The following is a 24,483-nucleotide window of genomic DNA, read 5'->3' on the forward strand; positions in this document are numbered from 1 at the left end:
TCGCCTGCTGGAAGCTCTGAGACGCAGAGGGACCACCTCCGTACCGTTAGTCGGTGCGGAGGGTCTTTTTGTCCCCTCTGCGTGGTTTTTTATAGGTTTTTGTGCTGACCGCAAAGTTATCTTCCCTATCCTCGTTCTGTTCAGCTAGTCGGGCCTCACTTTGCTAAATCTGTTTCATCTCTATGTTTGTGTTTTCATCTTACTCACAGTCATTATATGTGGGGGGCTGCCTTTTCCTTTGGGGAATTTCTCTGAGGCAAGGTAGGCTTATTTTTCTATCTTCAGGATTAGCTAGTTTCTCAGGCTGTGACGAGGCGCCTAGGTTCTGGTCAGGAGCGCTCCACGGCTACCTTTAGTGTGGTTTGATAGGCTTAGGGATTGCGGTCTGCAGAGTTCCCACGTCTCAGAGCTCGTTCTATTATTTTGGGTTATTGTCAGTTCACTGTATGTGCTCTGACCTCCATGTCCATTGTGATTCTGAATTGCCTTTCATAACACCCTCCTCTCTGCTGCTGAATCTCTGCCCACATTTCCTAATTGATGGTTCCTCAGTGTTCCTCCTATCTGCTGCTGAATCTCTGCCCACCTAGCCTAATTGATGGCTCCTCAGTGTCCCTCCTCTCTGCTGCTGAATCTCTGCCCACCTAGCCTAATTGATGGCTCCTCAGTGTTCCTCCTATCTGCTGCTGAATCTCTGCCCACATTTCCTAATTGATGGTTCCTCAGTGTTCCTCCTCTCTGCTGCTGAATCTCTGTTCACCTAGCCTAATTGATGGCTCCTCAGTGCCCTCCTCTCTGCTGCTGAATCTCTGCCCACATTTCCTAATTGATGGCTCCTCAGTGTCCCTCCTCTCTGCTGCTGAATCTCTGTTCACCTAGCCTAATTGATGGCTCCTCAGTGTTCCTCCTCTCTGCTGCTGAATCTCTGTTCACCTAGCCTAAATGATGGCTCCTCAGTGTTCCTCCTCTCTGCTGCTGAATCTCTGTTCACCTAGCCTAATTGATGGCTCCTCAGTGTTCCTCCTCTCTGCTGTGGAATCTTTGCCCACCTTTTCTAATTGATGGCTCCTCAGTGTTCCTCCTATCTGCTGCTGAATCTCTGCCCACCTAGCCTAATTGATGGCTCCTCAGTGTTCCTCCTATCTGCTGCTGAATCTCTGCCCACATTTCCTAATTGATGGTTCCTCAGTGTTCCTCCTCTCTGCTGCTGAATCTCTGTTCACCTAGCCTAATTGATGGCTCCTCAGTGCCCTCCTCTCTGCTGCTGAATCTCTGCCCACATTTCCTAATTGATGGCTCCTCAGTGTCCCTCCTCTCTGCTGCTGAATCTCTGTTCACCTAGCCTAATTGATGGCTCCTCAGTGTTCCTCCTCTCTGCTGCTGAATCTCTGTTCACCTAGCCTAAATGATGGCTCCTCAGTGTTCCTCCTCTCTGCTGCTGAATCTCTGTTCACCTAGCCTAATTGATGGCTCCTCAGTGTTCCTCCTCTCTGCTGTGGAATCTTTGCCCACCTTTTCTAATTGATGGCTCCTCAGTGTCCCTCCTCTCTGCTGCTGAATCTCTGCCCACTTAGCCTAATTGATGGCTCCTAAGTGTCCCTCCTCTCTGCTGCTGAATCTCTGCCCAACTAGCCTAATTGGTAGCTCCTCAGTGTACCTCCTCTCTGCTGCTGAATCTCTGCCCAACTAGCCTAATTGATGGCTCCTCAGTGTCCCTTCTCTCTGCTGCTGAATCTCTGCCCACACAGCCTAATTGATAGATTTGCAGTGTGCTTCCTCTTGGCTGCTGACTCTCCACCTATGAACCCTGATTGATGGCTACCCGTTGTCCCAACTGCTGCTGATTCTCCATCTATCTAGCTTGATTGTGTCCCTCCTCACTGCTGCTTAATCTCTACTTACCTAACCTATGGCCTCGTCCCTGCTGCTGATGAGCATTCACTCACCTATCCTGATTGACAGCTCCTCAGGGCCCCTCTTCCCTGCTACTGCTGATTCTCACACCACTCAGTATAAGCTGCAGAAGCATACTTGCCTGATGTACCAGATTTACTGAGACTGTTCCTATTTAAAAAACAAAATACATTGCTAACAAATTCAGGATGTCCAGGTTGAAATAGGTGTTCGCACAAAGGGTTTGGTTGGGATGAACCCAGGCACATATGAGTGTTGGTAACTGCAGAGGGGAAAATAAGTATTTAATACACTGCTGATTTGGCAAATTTTCCCACCTACAAAGAATGGAGAGGTCTGTAATTATTATCGTAGGTACACTTCACCTGTGAGAGACAGGCTGCTTGCCTATTGTCCTGAAGCCCATCCCAGCCTTGTGCAGGTCTACAGTTTTGTCCCTGGTGGTCTTAGACAACTCTTTGGTCTTGGCCATGGTGGAGGGGTTGGAGTATGATTGAGTGTGTGGACAGGTGTCTTTTATACAGGTAATGGGGGGTCAGCTCTTTACATACAGATCATTGACCCTCGGCCTCCTCTCTGTCTCTGTAGTCTCGCTTGTTGTTGAGCCTTCAGATTTTTGCCGTTAATGTCTTTAACATTTATATTTGGGTGGTGAAACCTGAGCAGGAAATGTGAAATCTATTCATGAACATCCCTTCTCTTTTATATCGTCGCTGTTGTGTTTAAAATACGAAAATAAATGATTTCCTCTCTTGGACCGTGTGATTTGGTCAGTGAGCCGACCCTGAGTGGTGACCAGAATGGCGGCTGCAGTATTGGCTAGGACGTTTTCTTAAACATGGTAACAATGTCCGCTGGGATTCAGGATCTGGGATCTACAGTTCTTGCATTTACGGTAGATATAAAAAGTCTACACACCCCTGTTAAAACGACAGGTTTTTCTTATGTAAAATAATCATAGCAAGAAGAAGAATTTCAGAACTTTTTCCACCTTTAATGTTCCTCCTAATCTGTACATTTCTATTGAGAAAAAAAGTAAAAAACTAAAATAATGTGGTTGCACAAATATGCACACCCTTAAGCTAATACTTTGTTGGAGGACCTTTTGAATTTCTATAATGTAGGAGCCGAGACCCTGATTGTAGTGATATGTTACTTACTGGGCTGTGTTTTGCTGTTTCAATACAATCAATGTTTTATCAGCAGGACATTATCACTACAGGACTAGGTGTCCCGTGTTATGTAGTCCTGCTGCTCTGTGTAACCATGCCCATACTGAGTAGCCGCTTTCTGTCAATGCGCAGTATACACAGAAGAGATGCCAATCAGTGGGCGAGGTTATACTAAGCTCAGCATTTGAGCTCTGCTAGATCTGCAGCAGAGAAAACAGTGATTGTATCAGAATGACGGCAAGCAAGTGATGCATTGCTGGAATCAGGATCTCTGTCCCTACAACATACTGCTCTCAGATTACATTGTGAAAACCTGCTGACATATTCTCTTTAAAATGCCTGTCTAAAGCAGTGTTCCCCAACTCCAGTCCTGGTCCTGTTTTCAGGATTTCCTTAGTATGGCCCAGATGATAATTGCATCACTTGGATGGGCAATAATCAGGTAATCCTGAAAACATGACCTGTTGGTGGCTCTAAAGGACTGGAGTTGGGGAGCACTGGTCTAGAGGATGAAAGATATTTTTGAAAGGGCTAGTGCTAGGTCACCGCTGCAGCCAGTGATTGGGCTACCATTTTTTTTAATCCTTTGGACAGCCCCTTTATGTTTTATTTGGAAGACACTGTATCTTTAAAGTTATTAAAGGGGTTGTCCACTACTCGGACAACCCCTTTTCAATCACTATGCTCCTATAAGTAAAATAACAACACTACTACTCATCTCCGGCATCGGCGTAGCTCTGGCAGTGTTGGCACTGGCTCTCCTAACAATGTCATGTGATCCCTGCTGTCAGTTAGCAGTGGCTGCACTCTCCCGGCCTGATGACGACTCGTTTGATTATTCCAGCATGGGATTCTCATCACACGGGAAGTTTTATGAAAATTTCAGCAATTGACAAAACACTGGAATTGTCACTGCTTTAAAGGGATTCTGTTACCATATTTTTTTCTATTATATGAGAACAGCATAATTTAGGGGCAGAGTCCCTGATTCCAGCAATGTGTCACTTACTGGTCTGATTATCACTGTTTTCTCTGCTGCAGATGTAGGAGTGGTCAGAATGCTGATACCTGTATAACCCCGCCCACACCACTGATTGACAGCTTTCTTTGCATAAAGCTGCCAATCAGCGGTGGAGGCGGGGTTACACAAAGCAAGAGGACTAGTAGGCACTGGGCACCTAGTCCTGTAGTGATAAACTCCTGCTGATAAAACACTAATCTTATTGAAAAAAACAGCACGCTGCTAGGTAAGTGACACATCGCTGGAATCAGTAACTCTGGCCCAAATCATACTGCTCTATAAAAACTTGCAAACAGATTACCTTTAAATTGGCCTTAAATGGCGCAACACAAACCTGGTGTCATATTCTCTTTAAGAGCAGAACTTGTTAAGGTTGGAACTCAAGGTCAGTAGGAGGTTGGTAAAGCAATGTATTTACAAGGTACTCAGCTTTTTTTATAGATTGTATCTATATACTGTATGTATTGTAAAATAATGATCACTTCATTCTAAATGTAAATACAGAATACCTACAGCCGGCGTCTAATATATACAATATATATACAATGCAGGAATCTGATCTTGTATACAGCACAATCACTGTCTGTCACACGCGTCATTTAGCAGTGGATATTTTTAAAGGTAAATATACCCAGGTCGTAAGCAAAGATTAATCTTAAGATTCTCGATTTTTCTTTTGTTCTTGATTGAACTGGCCTTTAAGAGAAATTTTTAACTCCATATATTTGGATGTGGCCGAAGTTGCCCCCAAATGCCAAAAACTATATCACCCTCTGCCCCATCCATAGTGCAGAATGAGTTATAGGATCTATCTCTGTGCAATAAAACTGCTAATTTCACTGTTATTTTAGGAAATGGGATTAATCTATATTGGATTTATTAAATATATCTTTATATTTCTAGATTATTAGATGCTGGATTAAAGAAATTACCTGTATTTAATAATATCTACTAACGTGTATAGTAATTAGCTTTATTTTGTTTTATTCTCATGATGATATACCACCCAACGTCTGGAGCACCCAATTATAGTTCATCTATGCATGCATGTTGTTGAGGGAGAAGTCTCCTTGAGTCTTTGGGTCGGGGTCTGCTATGAATAAGGGGCAGAGGCCTCCTATGAGTCAGGGGAGGGGCTTCCTATGAATCAGGGGGAGGGGCTTCCTATGAGTCAGGGGAGGGGCTTCCTATGAATCAGGGGGAGGGGCCTCCTATGAGTCAGGGGAGGTGTTTCCTATGAATCAGGGAGATAGGCCTCCTATTAGTTAGGAGCAGAGGCTTCCTATGAGTCAGAGGGAGGGGCCTCCTATGAGTCAGAGGGAGGGGCCTCCTATGAGTCAGAGGGAGGGACCTCCTATTAGTCATGGGCAAAGGTCTCCTATGAGTCAGAGGAAGGGATTTCCTATTAGTCAAGGGGAGGGGCCTCCTATGAGTCAGAGGGAGGGGCCTCCTATGAGTCAGAGAGAGGGGTTTCCTATGAGTCAGGGGCAGGGGCCTTCTGTAAATCAGATGTACTTTTGAGTCAGAAGGAAGGACCTCCTATGAGTCAGAGAGAAAAGCCCCCTACAAGTCAGGGGGAGGAGTTTCCTATGAATCAGAGGGAGAGGCCTCCTATAAATCATAGGGAGGGGTCTTCAATGAGTTAGAGGGAGGGGCCTCCTATGAGTTAGGGGGACAACCTCCTATCAGTCAGAGGGAGGAGACTCCTATCAGTCATAGGGAGGGGTCTCCAAGGAGTTGGAGGAAGCAGCCTCCTATGAGTCAGAGGGAGGGGTCTCCTATGAGTCAGGAGGAGGGGCCTGTTATGACCTGGTGGTCAGGACAATAATGGACCTGGTGGTTAAGAGCACACGGAATGACCTGATAGTTACTGATAATAAAGGACGAGCTCTGGGACGTGGGAACTCTGCTGACCGCAATCCCTAAACCTATCAAACACACTAGAAATAGCCGTGGATTGCGCCTAACGCTCCCTATGCAACTCGGCACAGCCTAAGAAACTTGCTAGCCCTGAAGATAGAAAAATAAAGCCTACCTTGCCTCAGAGAAATTCCCCAAAGGAAAAGGCAGCCCCCCACATATAATGACTGTGAGTAAAGATGAAAATACAAACACAGAGATGAAATAGATTTAGCAAAGTGAGGCCCGACTTACTGAACAGACCGAGGATAGGAAAGGTTACTTTGCGGTCAGCACAAAAACCTACAAAAAGACCACGCAGAGGGCGCAAAAAGACCCTCCGCACCGACTCACGGTGCGGAGGCGCTCCTTCTGCGTCCCAGAGCTTCCAGCAAGCAAGAGAACAATAAAAATAGCAAGCTGGACAGAAAAATAGCAAACAAAAGAAATACAAGCTGGAACTTAGCTTCTGCTGGGAAGACAGGTCACAAGAACGATCCAGGAGTGAACAAGACCAATACTGGAACATTGACAGGTGGCATGGAGCAAAGATCTAAGTGGAGTCAAATAGAGCAGCAGCCAACGAATTAACCTCGTCACCCGTGGAAGGAAACTCAGAAACACCCACCAGAGGAAGTCCATGGACAGAACCAGCCGAAGTACCATTCATGACCACAGGAGGGAGCTCGACAACAGAATTCACAACAGGGGCCTCCTATCAGTCAGAGGGAGGGGTCTCCTATGAGTCAGGAGGAGGGGCCTCCTATGAGTCAGAGGAAGGGGTCTCCTATGAGTCAGGAGGAGGGGCCTCCTATCAGTCAGAGGGAGGGGTCTCCTATGAGTCAGGAGGAGGGGCCTCCTATGAGTCAGAGGGAGGGGTCTCCTATGAGTCAGGAGGAGGGGCCTCCTATGAGTCAGGAGTAGGGGCCTCCCAATAGTTAGAAGGAGAGACCTCCTAGGAGTCAGAGGAAGGGGTCTATGAGTTTAGAAAGGATCAGTTATGTGGCAGGGGGAGAGGGCTCAGATGTAGCAGAGAGAGGGTTCCTTTGGTACTCCACGACCAGACTGCCCCAATCTAGCATTTATTTCCTACCCAGCCATTGCAGCCATTGCCCTTACTACATCAGCATTAGCGGCTGCCCTCCAGATGTCAATACTGGACTTACAGATTTACCCGATGTGATCATTTATACAGATACAAGTAAATAAATGATAAGTTTGAGTATCTGTCCGTCTGGAAATGTCCTCCTTCCATAACTGGATTTGTGTTATTTTTCCTTCTAGATCTGATTGTTGGAGCTTTCGGAGCAGGGACGGTGGCTGTGTACAGGTAAGATAAGAGCGCTTTCCATGTTGCCTCATTGAATGGTTAATGAGTCTTCCAGCCTCAGTGAAACATGGCTGCTTACTTCTATAAACAGCACCACACTTTTTCACAGGTTGTGAGTGGTATTGCAGCTGGAAAACCAGACACAAGCCATGGACAAGTGAGCTGCAGTTTGTAAGAGGAGTCATGAATTTCTAATCTGGGGCTGCACTTTTATAAACCTAATGTGGACACATTAATTTTTTTTTATGTAACACATGAATATATTTACATATTTATATATTATACTCCAGAGCTGCACTCTCTGTTCTACACATTTTAGAGCTGAAATCGCGAGTCATTCCATAATAAATGTCTGCATATTTTTTTGTCTTAAAAAAGTATAATGCTTCTACTACCAGATATTGTACAGTTATAAACTTTCAGTGGTTTTTCTTGACAAGTTTGTTCACTGTTTTCTTATACAACTTTCAGAATTATGATTTCAGCTGTGAAGTATACTTGCTGTAAATTGTTTTTTTTTTGCTCATCCTCTGTACTGGATATCATTGCTCGGATCTGCTATGCCGCTGAGAACTTTCCTCCTCTGTTTCCTTCTCAGGGCCAGGCCTGTAGTGACAGTGGACGCTGAACTCCTACTTAATCCTATGATCCTTAATCCTGAGAATAGAACCTGCCTGATTTCCATCTCAGACACTTTGGACATGATGGTGACTTGGTAAGTGAGAGGATGGTGGTTTGATCTCTTCTATTACGTTGTGTTATAATGCAGATGTTACAAGGTAGCCCTGTCAATGGTGTCTGAGGACATAAAGCTTTGTTGGGACTAATGACATCATCAGAACAGACACGATGATGTCACTTGTGAGACTCAGACATTTAACCAACTGAAAGTTAGCGCTCACATTACCAAATATGTCCCCTATATAACTTAATTTAATGCCCACATGAAACATTCATTATTCTAATAATACAGCTATACTATGCTTCAATAGTGTAAGGTGTATTAATAATAAAGTCCCTGGTGGTCTAGAGTAGTGAAGAGTTTAATGATGATAAAGCCTCTGTTGCTCAAGGGCAGTGAAGGGTTAAATGGAAAGTCCCTTGCGGTCACGTGAAGTAAAGGGTTAAATAGTAAAAATATTCGTTGTCTAGGGCAGGGGTCCCCAACTCCAGTCCTCAAGGCCCACCAACAGGTCATGTTTTCAGGATTTCCTTTGCATTGCACAGGTGATGCAATTATTACCTGGGCAAGACTAAGGAAATCCTGAAAACATGACATGTTGGTGGGCCTTGAGGACTGGAGTTGGGGACCCCTGGTCTAGGGCATTGTAGGGTTTAATGGTAAAGTCCCAGCTGGTCAAAGACAGTTAAGAGTTGAATGGTAAAGTCTCTGATTATCAAAAGCAGTGAAGGGGTTAATAATAAAGTGCATGGTGGTGTAGGGCAGTGAAGGGTTTAATGGTAAAGTGCCTGATGGTCTAGGGCAGTGGAGGGTTTAATGGGGAAGTCTGTGATGGTCTAGGGCAGTGAAGGGTTTAATAGTAGAGTCCCTGATGGTCTATGGCAGTGAAGGGTTTAATGGTTTAATGGTAAAGTCCCTGATGGTCTAGTGCAGTGGAGGGTTTAATGGTAAAGTCCCTGATGGTCTAGTGCAGTGGAGGGTTTAATGGTAAAGTCCCTGATGGTCTAGGGCAGTGGAGGGTTTAATGGTAAAGTCCATGATGGTCTAGGGCAGTGAAGGGTTTAATGGTAAAGTCCATGATGGTCTAGGGCAGTGAAGGGTTTAATGGTAAAGTCCATGATGGTCTAGGGCAGTGAAGGGTTTAATGGGGAAGTCCCTGATGGTCTAGGGCAGTGGAGGGTTTAATGGTAAAGTCCATGATGGTCTAGGGCAGTGGAGGGTTTAATGGTAAAGTCCATGATGGTCTAGGGCAGTGGAGGGTTTAATGGGGAAGTCTGTGATGGTCTAGGGCAGTGGAGGGTTTAATGGGGAATTCCCTGATGGTCTAGGGCAGTGGAGGGTTTAATGGTAAAGTCCATGATGGTCTAGGGCAGTGAAGGGTTTAATGGGGAAGTCCCTGATGGTCTAGGGCAGTGGAGGGTTTAATGGTAAAGTCCATGATGGTCTAGGGCAGTGGAGGGTTTAATGGTAAAGTCCATGATGGTCTAGGGCAGTGAAGGGTTTAATGGTAAAGTCCCTGATGGTCTAGGGCAGTGGAGGGTTTAATGGTAAAGTCCATGATGGTCTAGGGCAGTGGAGGGTTTAATGGTAAAGTCCATGATGGTCTAGGGCAGTGGAGGGTTTAATGGGGAAGTCTGTGATGGTCTAGGGCAGTGGAGGGTTTAATGGGGAAGTCTGTGATGGTCTAGGGCAGTGGAGGGTTTAATGGGGAAGTCTGTGATGGTCTAGGGCAGTGAAGGGTTTAATGGTAAAGTCCATGATGGTCTAGGGCAGTGAAGGGTTTAATGGTAAAGTCCCTGATGGTCTAGGGCAGTGAAGGGTTTAATGGTAAAGTCCCTGATGGTCTAGGGCAGTGAAGGGTTTAATGGGGAAGTCCCTGATGGTCTAGGGCAGTGGAGGGTTTAATGGTAAAGTCCATGATGGTCTAGGGCAGTGGAGGGTTTAATGGTAAAGTCCATGATGGTCTAGGGCAGTGAAGGGTTTAATGGTAAAGTCCCTGATGGTCTAGGGCAGTGGAGGGTTTAATGGTAAAGTCCATGATGGTCTAGGGCAGTGAAGGGTTTAATAGGGAAGTCCCTGATGGTCTAGGGCAGTGGAGGGTTTAATGGTAAAGTCAATGATGGTCTAGGGCAGTGGAGGGTTTAATGGTAAAGTCCATGATGGTCTAGGGCAGTGGAGGGTTTAATGGGGAAGTCTGTGATGGTCTAGGGCAGTGGAGGGTTTAATGGGGAAGTCTGTGATGGTCTAGGGCAGTGGAGGGTTTAATGGGGAAGTCTGTGATGGTCTAGGGCAGTGAAGGGTTTAATGGTAAAGTCCCTGATGGTCTAGGGCAGTGACGGGTTTAATGGAAAGGTCTGTGATGGTCTAGGGCAGTGAACGGTTTAATGGTAAAGTCCCTGATGGTCTAAGGCAATGTAAGACTAGATTAGTGGAGAAGTTCTGTTGGTCAAAGGCAGTAAAGAGTAAAATGTTAAAGTCCCTGGTGGCCTAGGGCAGTGAAGGTTAAATGTAAAGTCCCTGTTGGTAAATGGTAGTGAAAGGTTTAATGATGATGTCCCAGGCGGTGCAGGGCAGGTGATGGGTTTGGTGGTAAAGTCCCTTGAGGTCAAGGGCAGTGAAGAGTTTAATTGTAAAGTCTATGGGGTCAAGAGCAATATAGGATTTAATGGTAAACTCCATGGTGGTCTAGGGAACTGAAGGGCTTAATGGCAAAGTTCTGTTGGTCAAAGGCAGTAACGGATTTAATAATAAAGTCCCGCTGGTCTACGGCAGTGAAAGATTTAATAGTAATGTCCAGGTAGAGCTTTGCTGGTAAAGGGTTTCATGGTAAGGTCCCGATGGTCAAAGGCAGTGAAGGTTTACTGGTTATATCCCTGTGGGCAAGGAATGTGAAGGGGTTAATGGTAAAGTTCCTGGTGGCCAAGGGCAGCGAAGCTTTACATACTCCACTCTGTGATTATTTCTAACGTCTAGTTCACGTGGGGGCTCTAAAAACTGAGGGTCCTGGGCAGTTTCCCAGTTTTCTATCCAATGATAATTTGCTTGGGTGTTTAATCCTCCTCCGATGACTTCTGATTTCATCTGATAACATGGGAAATGTAGCAATGTTCTGGGGCTGCGTTGTATGGACATTGCTTATAAAGGAGGACTATCTCCATGATACATGTGGAGTGCCTACATATCCATTACACACTGTATTGTCAGCTGATGCCTATCTCGCTGAAACAATGGGATTGTAACCATAGACGCCAAAAACTGGCACAAATATCGCACAAGCCGAATGATCAGAGCTTTTTTGGCTCCTTTAAGACTATAAACTCCAGGACTCTAAATAATGCAATGATACTCTTTGCTACAACAGATCTTAGATGGTCCCGGCCGATAGTCGCCTTTGGTATTGATTTGGTTTATGTTGTTTTATGTTCTGTTGTAGTTGTTCTAACCTTGTATTCTGCATCTGAAAACGATTAGCGGAGTAAATCCAACAGGCACATAATTCTTTAGTCCCGCGGGATCCATCTTGTCTGTATTCCTGCGCCAGCTGTGTAGCCTGCTCTCAATGACGGCTGATGGATGTGTCGGTGTAAGGGAAATTACAGAATGCGTGTAAGGGAACCTGGAGGAGGTCCGAGTCGCCAGGGCCCGATTTCTATCTCTCATGAAAGCAGACAGCATCACGACATTCCAAGATCGATGCATCGGTTTAATAATCTGTTCGTTTATTTCTGCAGTTCCCCCACATTAAATGTGAATCAGTAAATTCGTACACCTCATTAATGGAAGGTTGCCAGATCGTGTCCGCATGGAAACGTCAGCTACAGAAAGATAAACAGACACATTAAGTTGTCTAAAACTTTACAAAAGGAAGGGAGTATGTAAATAATCTACACAATCAAACAAGGTTGTTTAGAATTCTTGTTCACTTCCCAGTACATCGTATTTTAAGGAATCAGACTACATGTCCTGATAGCTTCTCTTGTGCATTTGATGGTTGGAATACCATTATGTGCTCTGAATAAGAATCGTACATTGAGCTTGTATTCCTGGGACACATCAGTTGAATATAGTAGAATAAGGCAGATTTTATTCATTCCACCCCTAGATGCTTAAGGAGTTTAGGTGACATTGGAATCAGTAGCAGATAAATCACATGTACGGCTGGCTCAGCTGCACATGAGGGGTCCAACTACACTGCATGTATCTTCAATTAACATTATGATTGTTCTGTTTTCTTCCCATATAGATGCACCACCTCAGGACCTTGGGCAGAGGGTGGGCAAGAGCTGTTCATGCCTGCTTATATAGTTAATTAATTATATTATTTGCTCTTTTTGAAGTGTGGTTTTCCCAGAATTCAAACTCAAAATTGTAACATGGCAGATAGAAATTTTATTTTTAAAATTGAAGTATTGGAGGATTTTTTTTAGCCTAAAGTTCTAAATACTATTCTTCTTTACAGGCATATTGCACTGGTACAATATAGTTAACTAATTATTTGCTTTTCTTGAAGTGTGGTTTTCCCAAGGTTCAAACTCATAATTGTAGCATGGCAGATATAAATTGTATTTTTTAAATAGAAGTATTGGATGAGTTCTTAGCCTAAAGTTCTAAATAATATTCTTCTTCTCTCTGCTTAAAGACCTAAATAGTATTCTTCTTTACAGGCATATTGCACTGGCACATGGAGAAATATCTATTTACCATTACATATATAACTGAGGATAAAATACAAATCAGAGATTTTTTTTTTCATCTAAAATGATACAAAACTAATAAATAATGAATAGTTACGATCAGAACATTTTTATACACTTTTTAAAAATAAACGTGACAAATATTTGATATCCCCATAACAACCTATAGATTCAACAGATTATTTATAGAATCGGTAAATTACTTTAAAAAATGCCATGATTGTTTTTTTCACCATTCAACCCACAAAAACTTTAACACTGATATACAAAGAAGGTTACGTAAAAATAAAAAAAAGAGATGGCTGTTATATTGTAACTATCAGTGAGCAAAGAAAATATTCTGATCATCAACAAGTGCATCACAAAAATGTCACTGTATGTGGATGTGCATACTTCATGTATGCTTGTGTGCAAGTCTGCACTATGTACAGTATATGCATGAGTAAGGTATTAATGCATGTATAAAGTATTAGCATGTGCATTTTTATGTAACGTGCATGTGTGCATATGCAGGTGTGGCCTGACAAAAAGTCTTAAAGAGGGGCCCAACTTTGGTCAATGGTCAAAGCCTCTTGGACAAAAGTCCAAGACAGATACAAGCCATTGTGGCATTTAAATATTCCTTTAATCATCTTTAAACAAATGTTTTTACACTTACGGTATATAAGTCTTGGTGTTCTCAAACATGATCTATTCAATTTCGATATTGTACAATTTGTTACATTAGTATCTGTAATTTGTATTTACACTATACATTAAAAAATGATAATAGGTGATAGCAAAACGGATGTATGTTTTTTTCACCCCCAGGTGCTTGGGGAATTTAGACAGATACAAGCCATTGTGGCATTTAAATATTCCTTTGGTCATCTCTAAGCAAATGTTTTCACACTGATATAAGTCTTGATATTCTCAAACATGATCTATTCAATTTTGATATTGTACAATTTGTTACATTAGTATCTGTAATTTGTATTTACACTATACATTAAAAAATGATAATAGATGATAGGAAAACGAATGTATGTTTTTTCACCCCCAGGTGCTTGGGAAATTTAGGGGACATTTTGCTCCGATTTTATAAATATAGAACAGTCTTCAAAATAAATGATTGATAGATAGGTAGATGATAGATACCCTTGAATAGCAAAAACCAGGATGCAGGACTCTGCTTTAGTCGGTCAATTATTCCCACCCCCTCATGGGAAATAACCCATAGATTCCTAATTCCCCAAGGGAGTGTCAGTAATCTGCAGCAATTATTCCTCACATTCTTGGCAACATTTTGTGTAATAGTGTGCAGGAAATGTGTGTTCTAGTGCGGTCTGGAAGCGTCCAGATGTCAGATCTCATTCAGTTTAATCACTTTGCAGAGAGGAAGTTAATCTTCAGTTTCAGGCATTATGATTAGAGGATTGTTCAGTGTCTCTTATAGATATGTTAATGGTGCATAGAGGAGATGTAATTACACTGACCACAGTTGTGATTTACTCCATTGACTGTGATGAAGTCCTTCCATGGGTTGTGCATGTAATTTTTGCTTCTCGGACGTGGACCAAAATATGATGGAACTCCGAGGTTTCAGGTCAGATGGATCTTATAGTTGTGCACCAAAATAGCTCTTTATGAGACAATAACTTTAGTGAGCTAATATTGTAGAACTTAGAATGTCTTTACATCTGTATGGGAGCCGTTGTTGCCAAATTCGTTAGGCAGAACCTGATGGACCCCATTAAAAATCAATATCCCCATATACATTGCATAGGCACCTTAATATGAAGCTCCTGGGACCCAATGCAGAATTTGCAACAGATTCTCCCCCTATTGTGCCATTTATAATATAGGTGTCTTCTTACATGGATACTTTATAATAGTTGGGGGTCCAACGTTTTGACAGAGGGTATACGTGAGTTCCGTGACCTGGATAAAAAATTCCCCATCCCTTTTAGATGGGACCTTTTGTACTTAACATCCTAAAAATTAACTTCTTTCATACATGAATAAACAGACTGACACATATTTTGGATTTAATTGGCCACATCAGCCATTTTATTAACATAAATTATAACATAACTTTCTTTAACAACCCAGAATAGGAGGGGCGGTCCTCGAAGCCCCAAAGTTATAAACCTCAGTATCCAAACTCCACATTGTTCAGCCCAGGATGAGTCTTACCCCCAGCCGTAAAGCACCAGCTCAGGGATAGATAACAACCAATCCTGGTCCACCGAACCCGCCCCCATGCCAGGGGCCCATAAATCCACCTCACGCGGGATAACCGGACCGCGCCTTGTTAAATTCGCTCATGGGGGGTCCAGGACCTCTCAAGATCCCCCCTACTGAACCACCATTTACCATTTAAACCGACTTCGAGGACCTACACCCCCGCCAAACTGCCGTGACAATACATCATCAGTATTAACAACGCCGTAAACAAGTATTTTTAGATATCTCTTAACAACATTACCCTAATCCCTCTCGGGCCGAATTTGCACCATTTAGCCTAGCAAAAAAGGGAGGGTGGGCGGGAGATTCCACACTTGTCACGCAGGTACCTAAAATGGATGCCTGCGTGAGGTGCGTGCCCCCTTTTATGCTCCCCCTCCCCTCAGACCCTTAGCCCCACCTCCTCCCAATTCAAACAGTGGCCATTAACCCTCCCCTCACAATACAGTTAACCCTTACCGCCCAAAACTAACTAAAATGCTCCAGCTCACCAGGCCTCACGCAACCCCATCATGGCGGCCTCCCCTTAGGTGCCGTGGGCCCCAGTACGGCCTTTTTTGACTCACTGAGAATGAAAGTGTCCGGCCGACTGCTGCACTGGGTAACTGAATGGCGGCAGCTGAAGCCCATGTACCTCCATGCAGAGAAAAATGCTAAACGATGCAGACAGTTTTCATAAATCAAGCCTAACCGTCTCACAGAAAAAAAGAGATTATTGATGTTTTTCTATTTTTTTTTACAGCCTCACTGTGATAGTTTGTATGGATGTATCCGGACGAGGTATTCCAGATCACATGGGTTAGTAACATTCAATTCTTTGCATCCGTCAGAATACCATTGATATCGAATAGAATGTTTTTGGAGCTGCATCCCACCACGTCAAGGTGACCCTTTAAAGGGAGTCTGTCAGCTGAAACTGACAATATGAACTAAGCACATAGCCTTGTAGGGGATATAGCTGCTGTAAAAATTACAATTTTAAGGCTCTAATCGCTGCCTCAATTTTGCTGAAGCTTAATGCTAATTAGGGTACTTGGTGCACCCTAGGTGTGGCCAAGAGGCTCAGTGCACAGTTCCGACCTACGGGTTTTGTATGTCTCCGCCTCCCTCACTGGTGATTGACAGCACTGGGTGCCAAGAAAGCTCAGGCAAACCAGCGCTGTCAATCACCAGTGAGGGAGGAGGGACAAAGAAAACCAGTGAGCAGAATGGTGCACTGAGCCCCTTGGCCACACCCAGGGTGCACAAGTACCTTAATTAGCATATTTGATTAAACTTCAGTTTCTGCAGTGGCAGCGATTAGACTAGAGGTGTGTTTTTTTTATAGGGGCTACATCACCCACAAGGCTATGGACTTAGTGTATACTGGATATTTGGGCTGACACAGTTTCTTTATAACAGTTATCTAGGCTTTTCACAAAAGTCTGCAGTCATTCTGTGACTGTAGACTTGTAAATAATCACATCATGTGCACCGTGCGCTGTGAGGATTCTCCGGTGCTGGCGGCAAGACTACGAGGTCATATGACCCAAGTATGTGATGTGCAAACGTCGGGCACCATTCAGACTAGACGTGTGCTGCCTCTCTCGATACAATCAACGTCTAGTCGGTATGTGGCCGGGAGCGTGAATATCCCATACTTGAAGTCACACGACAGCACAACATGGGAAACCGATTCAGCGTCAAGAAGCTGCATCTACAAATCATATTAAAAATAGTTCAAAGATTTTGTTTTATAAAAAAAACCTGCCGTAGATGATTCATGAACAAGTAATCGCCAAATCTCGGCCACTGCTGTGATTATTTATTTAGTTCTTTATATGGAAATGTTGTTCTTGTCCATCGTGACGCTCCTTTCATCAGGCTAAGGCCGGGATATAACCAGCGGCATGTCTGAGTTGTGAGACATCTCCGAGGGTCGGTAAATCAGCCGCGGCATCTCTCTCGTAAGAACAACAAACAGCAAAGTAATGAAGATCCGCTTCCCTTGGTTTATATTGGCTCTCGTTACTAAGTTTTATGTAAATAAATCCTTCTCCGATGGAAATCAAAAAAAATGTTTTGCTTCAATTATTAAAGTAAATGACTTTATTTTCGTTGACGTCTTATGCTCCATTCACATTGGAAGCCTCCAGACCCAAATTCCCCGGATTATAGGATCACGTCCCTGTAACATAAATAATTGATGTGCTATGTCTTCACCGATAGCGATGAAAGCTAACCTGGAGCTGGACTGGCTGAAGCAGAAGGGAGCGGTGAAGAGAACGCTCTTCCGTGATTACGGCGCCGCGCAACACTCCTTTACTATGATCTTGGGGAAGGATACCGGAAAACTCTGTCTGGACTTCGTTGTGTATCTCAGAGTAAGTTGAGAACTCGTCACGTTCAGATATTTATGGATCTGATCTATCGTCAATGGCCTGTATAAAGGGGTTGTCCAAAATTGAAAAAACAAAAGGGCGTCTTTCTTCCAAAAACACCGCTACATCTATCTGTTACGGATTGGGTCGGGTAACGCACGTCTGCTTGATTAAAGTCAATGAGCCGCGAATAAATTCAGACCAGACCCTTAAATATAGTCAGACCCCATGCCGGAACCATAAATATATTCAGACCCCCAAAATTCAATCGCAGACCCTCAGATGACCGTACACTGACTGAAGTCAGATCCATGCCCTAACTGTAAAGCAGAGTACAGAAATTAATTCAGACTTTAGAGCCAAACATAAAATGAATGTACACCCCCCAAACTAGACCCCTAAGTAAACTCAGATCCAAGATCAGACCTCTGGAAAAATGAATACTCCTTAGAAAACCCATATATAAATTGAGACCCAAGTCCAGCCCCCTTAACTCAATGACAGACCCCAGACAACTAGACCAAAGAATCAGGAGTCCAGACCGGACTCCATAAAGGGATTTCCCATTTCACTGATATTAACGAGCTTTCAGATCACCGGAGACCACCACTGGTCAGCTGAAATCAGCTCCTGGGGCCCCGGATGTGAACATGGCACGGAGCAGAACACTTCAAAACTACTGCAGATCAGCTCTTATCCCTTTGTCCTAAGTATGAATCTTTTTTTATTGACTTCCTATTTCCCCGCAGGAAGAATCGGAATTCCGCGACAAGCTGACTCCAATCACTGTCAGCTTGAATTACAGCTTACACGAATCTGTATTCTCCGGTGACCAGGATCTAAAACCAATATTAAATCTCTATAAAGAAGCAAAATTACAGAAGCAGGTATGTTCCGGATATAAGTCCTTCTAATTAACTGGTTTCCAGTGCAAGATTGTCAACAATGTGCGCAGGTCTCATAAACAGCGGCGGGCATACCCTTAAAAAACTGCACTGTGTGAATAGAGTTTCATGAAATAGTTTCTTACTATCATCTGACCCCTTGCCACCTTGGTTTTGGTCATTCACTGCCTGTATTGCTTCCACAGATATATGACAGGAGTTTACCACTGGTCACAGGCGTCGATTGATGGGAGTACTACAGGGGGTTGCAGCCTGCAGCTGTCAGCTTTACCATGCTGATTATCAAAAATAGAGAGGAACCCACGTTATTGTTTTAAATTTATGTATAGCGCAGGCGCTGGTTGATGAATACTCCCACCACCATCCACCAAATGCTCTATCGGTTATCAGCGACAGCAGCCGTAGACTGATGAGAGTACTACTTCCATCAGCTGGCTCCTGTGGTAAACATTTTACCTCCGGTCACAGCTGCTGGCTAAGGGAGACTTTTAGACCAGGCAATGCTTCTTGGGAACATTGGGGGCAGGGAGTGACGAGAAGGGTGACAAGTTCTCTGCACCACTGTTGAACTGCGTATTAAATTCGATGTTTCAAGATCAACAAAATGTTAGCACAAATTTTTTATGTTTGTTTTATGAATTGCCAAACAGTAACATTTTTGGAGATGAGAGGAGCTCAATGAATTGAAAACAGCAAATTTTATTCGATAACTTTTCTTAACATGAACAAAAAAATAGTAAAATGGTCTAAAAAGTTGTCGCTGTCTTTTGTCTTCCCCAATCTCAGGCTCACATTCTTGTGGACTGCGGAGAAGACAATATGTGCATTCCTGACCTGAAACTTTCAGCCAGATCGTAAGTCTAAATAAACATACGGTACATAGCCTGACTGATTCCTATTCCAACACATGCGTCCCAAAAAATGTACAACCGGCGAGTGCTACGCCAACGTGCCATGTTTGTTTTACATGTTAATTGTAGCGCTCCACAAAATGTTCAGCTGATAGGTGACAGATTTTCCACTGAAATTATTTTTACAGTTCATAAAACAATGCAGAGGGACACAATCAGAGGAAAGGGTGAGTGTAGCAAAAAACCATAGGGCACCACAGCAAAACCTGGAATTAGGGTTCACAGTGTTGTGATGAAATGCAGCAAGCAGAGAACATGAAAAAAAATCTGATCATTCTGGTATACAGTGATGTCGGCAGAACAGGTGTAATGCACACAGTGATGTCACAGTACAGAGATAGTAAACACAGTGATGTCACAGTACAGGAATAATAAACACAGTGACGTCACAGTACAGGGATAATAAACACAGTGATGTCACAGTACAGGGATAATAAACACAGTGACATCACAGTACAGGGATAATACACACAGTGATGTCATAGTACAGGGATAATACACACAGTGATGTCACAGTACAGGGATAATATACACAGTGATGTCACAGTACATGGATAATACACACAGTGATGTCACAGTACAGGGATAATACACACAGTGATGTCATAGTACAGGGATAATACACACAGTGATGTCACAGTACAGGGATAATACACACAGTGATGTCATAGTACAGGGATAATACACACAGTGATGTCACAGTACAGGGATAATATACACAGTGATGTCATAGTACAGGGATAATACACACAGTGATGTCATAGTACAGGGATAATACACACAGTGATGTCACAGTACAGGGATAATATACACAGTGATGTCACAGTACATGGATAATACACACAGTGATGTCACAGTACAGGGATAATACACACAGTGATGTCATAGTACAGGGATAATACACACAGTGATGTCACAGTACAGGGATAATACACACAGTGATGTCATAGTACAGGGATAATACACACAGTGATGTCACAGTACAGGGATAATACACACAGTGATGTCATAGTACAGGGATAATACACACAGTGATGTCACAGTACAGGGATAATATACACAGTGATGTCACAGTACAGGGATAATACACACAGTGATGTCATAGTACAGGGATAATACACACAGTGATGTCACAGTACAGGGATAATACACACAGTGATGTCATAGTACAGGGATAATACACACAGTGATGTCACAGTACAGGGATAATATACACAGTGATGTCACAGTACATGGATAATACACACAGTGATGTCACAGTACAGGGATAATACACACAGTGATGTCACAGTACAGGGATAATATACACAGTGATGTCACAGTACATGGATAATACACACAGTGATGTCACAGTACAGGGATAATACACACAGTGATGTCACAGTACATGGATAATACACACAGTGATGTCACAGTACAGGGATAATACACACAGTGATGTCACAGTACAGGGATAATACACACAGTGATGTCACAGTACAGGGATAATACACACAGTGATGTCACAGTAGATGACGAGGAAAAAGCTAACATATTAAACACCTTCTTCTCCACGGTATTCACGGTGGAAAATGAAATGCTAGGTGAAATCCCAAGAAACAATGAAAACCCTATATTAAGGGTCACCAATCTAACCCAAGAAGAGGTGCGAAACCGGCTAAATAAGATTAAAATAGATAAATCTCCGGGTCCGGATGGCATACACCCACGAGTACTAAGAGAACTAAGTAATGTAATAGATAAACCATTATTTCTTATTTTTAGTGACTCTATAGCGACAGGGTCTGTTCCGCAGGACTGGCGCATAGCAAATGTGGTGCCAATATTCAAAAAGGGCTCTAAAAGTGAACCTGGAAATTATAGGCCAGTAAGTCTAACCTCTATTGTTGGTAAAATATTTGAAGGGTTTCTGAGGGATGTTATTCTGGATTATCTCAATGAGAATAACTGTTTAACTCCATATCAGCATGGGTTTATGAGAAATCGCTCCTGTCAAACCAATCTAATCAGTTTTTATGAAGAGGTAAGCTATAGACTGGACCACGGTGAGTCATTGGACGTGGTATATCTCGATTTTTCCAAAGCGTTTGATACCGTGCCGCACAAGAGGTTGGTACACAAAATGAGAATGCTTGGTCTGGGGGAAAATGTGTGTAAATGGGTTAGTAACTGGCTTAGTGATAGAAAGCAGAGGGTGGTTATAAATGGTATAGTCTCTAACTGGGTCGCTGTGACCAGTGGGGTACCGCAGGGGTCAGTATTGGGACCTGTTCTCTTCAACATATTCATTAATGATCTGGTAGAAGGTTTACACAGTAAAATATCGATATTTGCAGATGATACAAAACTATGTAAAGCAGTTAATACAAGAGAAGATAGTATTCTGCTACAGATGGATCTGGATAAGTTGGAAACTTGGGCTGAAAGGTGGCAGATGAGGTTTAACAATGATAAATGTAAGGTTATACACATGGGAAGAGGGAATCAATATCACCATTACACACTGAACGGGAAACCACTGGGTAAATCTGACAGGGAGAAGGACTTGGGGATCCTAGTTAATGATAAACTTACCTGGAGCAGCCAGTGCCAGGCAGCAGCTGCCAAGGCAAACAGGATCATGGGGTGCATTAAAAGAGGTCTGGATACACATGATGAGAGCATTATACTGCCTCTGTACAAATCCCTAGTTAGACCGCACATGGAGTACTGTGTCCAGTTTTGGGCACCGGTGCTCAGGAAGGATATAATGGAACTAGAGAGAGTACAAAGGAGGGCAACAAAATTAATAAAGGGGATGGGAGAACTACAATACCCAGATAGATTAGCGAAATTAGGATTATTTAGTCTAGAAAAAAGACGACTGAGGGGCGATCTAATAACCATGTATAAGTATATAAGGGGACAATACAAATATCTCGCTGAGGATCTGTTTATACCAAGGAAGGTGACGGGCACAAGGGGGCATTCTTTGCGTCTGGAGGAGAGAAGGTTTTTCCACCAACATAGAAGAGGATTCTTTACTGTTAGGGCAGTGAGAATCTGGAATTGCTTGCCTGAGGAGGTGGTGATGGCGAACTCAGTCGAGGGGTTCAAGAGAGGCCTGGATGTCTTCCTGGAGCAGAACAATATTGTATCATACAATTATTAGGTTCTGTAGAAGGACGTAGATCTGGGTACTTATTATGATGGAATATAGGCTGAACTGGATGGACAAATGTCTTTTTTCGGCCTTACTAACTATGTTACTATGTTACTATGTTACTATGTTACAGGGATAATATACACAGTGATGTCACAGTACATGGATAATACACACAGTGATGTCACAGTACAGGGATAATACACACAGTGATGTCACAGTACAGGGATAATAAACAGTGATGTCACAGTACAGGAATAATAAACACAGTGATGTCACAGTACAGGGATAATATACACAGTGACATCACAGTACAGGGATAATACACACAGTGATGTCACAGTACAGGGATAATATACACAGTGACGTCACAGTACAGGGATAATATACACAGTGACATCACAGTACAGGGATAATACACACAGTGATATCACAGTACAGGGATAATACACACAGTGATGTCATAGTACAGGGATAATAAACACAGTGACGTCACAGTACAGGGATAATAAACACAGTGATGTCACAGTACAGAGATAGTAAACAGTGATGTCACAGTGCAGGGATAATACACACAGTGATGTCACAGTACAGGGATAATACACACAGTGATGTCACAGTACAGGGATAATACACACAGTGATGTCACAGTAGAGGGAAAATGCACACAGTGATGTCACAGTACAGGGATAATACACACAGTGATGTCACAGTAGAGGGAAAATGCACACAGTGATGTCACAGTACAGGGATAATATACACAGTGACATCACAGTACAGGGATAATACACACAGTGATGTCACAGTACAGGGATAATATACACAGTGATGTCACAGTACAGGGATAATATACACAGTGACATCACAGTACAGGGATAATACACACAGTGATATCACAGTACAGGGATAATACACACAGTGATGTCATAGTACAGGGATAATAAACACAGTGACGTCACAGTACAGGGATAATAAACACAGTGATGTCACAGTACAGAGATAGTAAACAGTGATGTCACAGTACAGGGATAATAAACACAGTGATGTCACAGTACAGGGATAATACACACAGTGATGTCACAGTACAGGGATAATACACACAGTGATGTCACAGTACAGTGATAATACACACAGTGATGTCACAGTACAGGGATAATACACACAGTGATGTCACAGTACAGAGATAGTGAACACAGTAATGTCATAGTACAGGGATAATAAACACAGTGATGTCACAGTACAGAGATAGTAAACAGTGATGTCACAGTACAGGGATAATAAACACAGTGATGTCACAGTACAGGGATAATACACACAGTGATGTCACAGTACAGGGATAATACACACAGTGATGTCACAGTACAGTGATAATACACACAGTGATGTCACAGTACAGGGATAATACACACAGTGATGTCACAGTACAGAGATAGTGAACACAGTAATGTCATAGTACAGGGATAATACACACAGTGATGTCACAGTACAGGGATAATACACACAGTGATGTCACAGTACAGAGATAATATACACAGTGAGGTCACAGTACAGGGATAATACGCACAGTGATGTCACAGTACAGGGAAAATAAACACAGTGATGTCACAGTACAGGGATAATACACACAGTGATGTCACAGTACAGGGATAATACACACAGTGATGTCACAGTACAGAGATAATACACAGTGATGTCACAGTACAGGGATAATACACACAGTGATGTCAATGTAAAGGGATAATACACACAGTGATGTCACAGTACAGGAATAATACACACAGTGATGTCACAGTACAGGGATAAGTCACAGTGATGTCACAGTACAGGGATAATACACAGAGTGATGTCACTGTAAAGGGATAATACACACAGTGATGTCACTGTAAAGGGATAATACACACCGTGATGTCAGCAGTTATATCTACTATCCTGATTTGTATGCCCTCAGGTATAATGAGTAGAGTTAAATGATGCACAAATTTTACAATGTTCCCTTCCCTGGTAGAGATATCACACGTAACTTGAGCCCGTCATGCGGCTGCTATGGTGCCCTTGGAAAGTGCAGGTCCAGTTCTGGTCTGATTCTTCTGTGGTCCATGATGTAATGATGTATCGCTGCATAATTGTGTTTCTTAAACCACGCGCCCCATGGGGACAAGAATAAGTAAAAATTGGTGTAAAATAGATTTCTAAAAGGGGCAGAGATTTATTGTATTTCCAGCATTAA

The 24,483-nt window shown here is 43.0% G+C and overlaps 1 protein-coding gene across 1 annotated transcript in view; it reads left to right on the forward strand.

Annotated features, from left to right (window-relative positions):
* The window catches only part of ITGA8 (integrin subunit alpha 8), a 180,110-nt gene that overhangs the window by 97,498 nt on the left and 58,129 nt on the right, over positions 1 to 24,483 (forward strand). Inside the window, exons 14-19 of the mRNA XM_069729449.1 lie at positions 7,291 to 7,336; positions 7,935 to 8,051; positions 15,681 to 15,736; positions 17,147 to 17,301; positions 18,048 to 18,185; positions 18,990 to 19,057. Coding sequence (XP_069585550.1) covers positions 7,291 to 7,336; positions 7,935 to 8,051; positions 15,681 to 15,736; positions 17,147 to 17,301; positions 18,048 to 18,185; positions 18,990 to 19,057 — 580 coding nt within the window. The remainder of the gene's footprint in view (positions 1 to 7,290; positions 7,337 to 7,934; positions 8,052 to 15,680; positions 15,737 to 17,146; positions 17,302 to 18,047; positions 18,186 to 18,989; positions 19,058 to 24,483) is intronic.

Source organism: Ranitomeya imitator, chromosome 6 (assembly GCF_032444005.1).
Source record: "Ranitomeya imitator isolate aRanImi1 chromosome 6, aRanImi1.pri, whole genome shotgun sequence".
NCBI classification, from domain to species: Eukaryota; Metazoa; Chordata; class Amphibia; order Anura; family Dendrobatidae; genus Ranitomeya; species Ranitomeya imitator.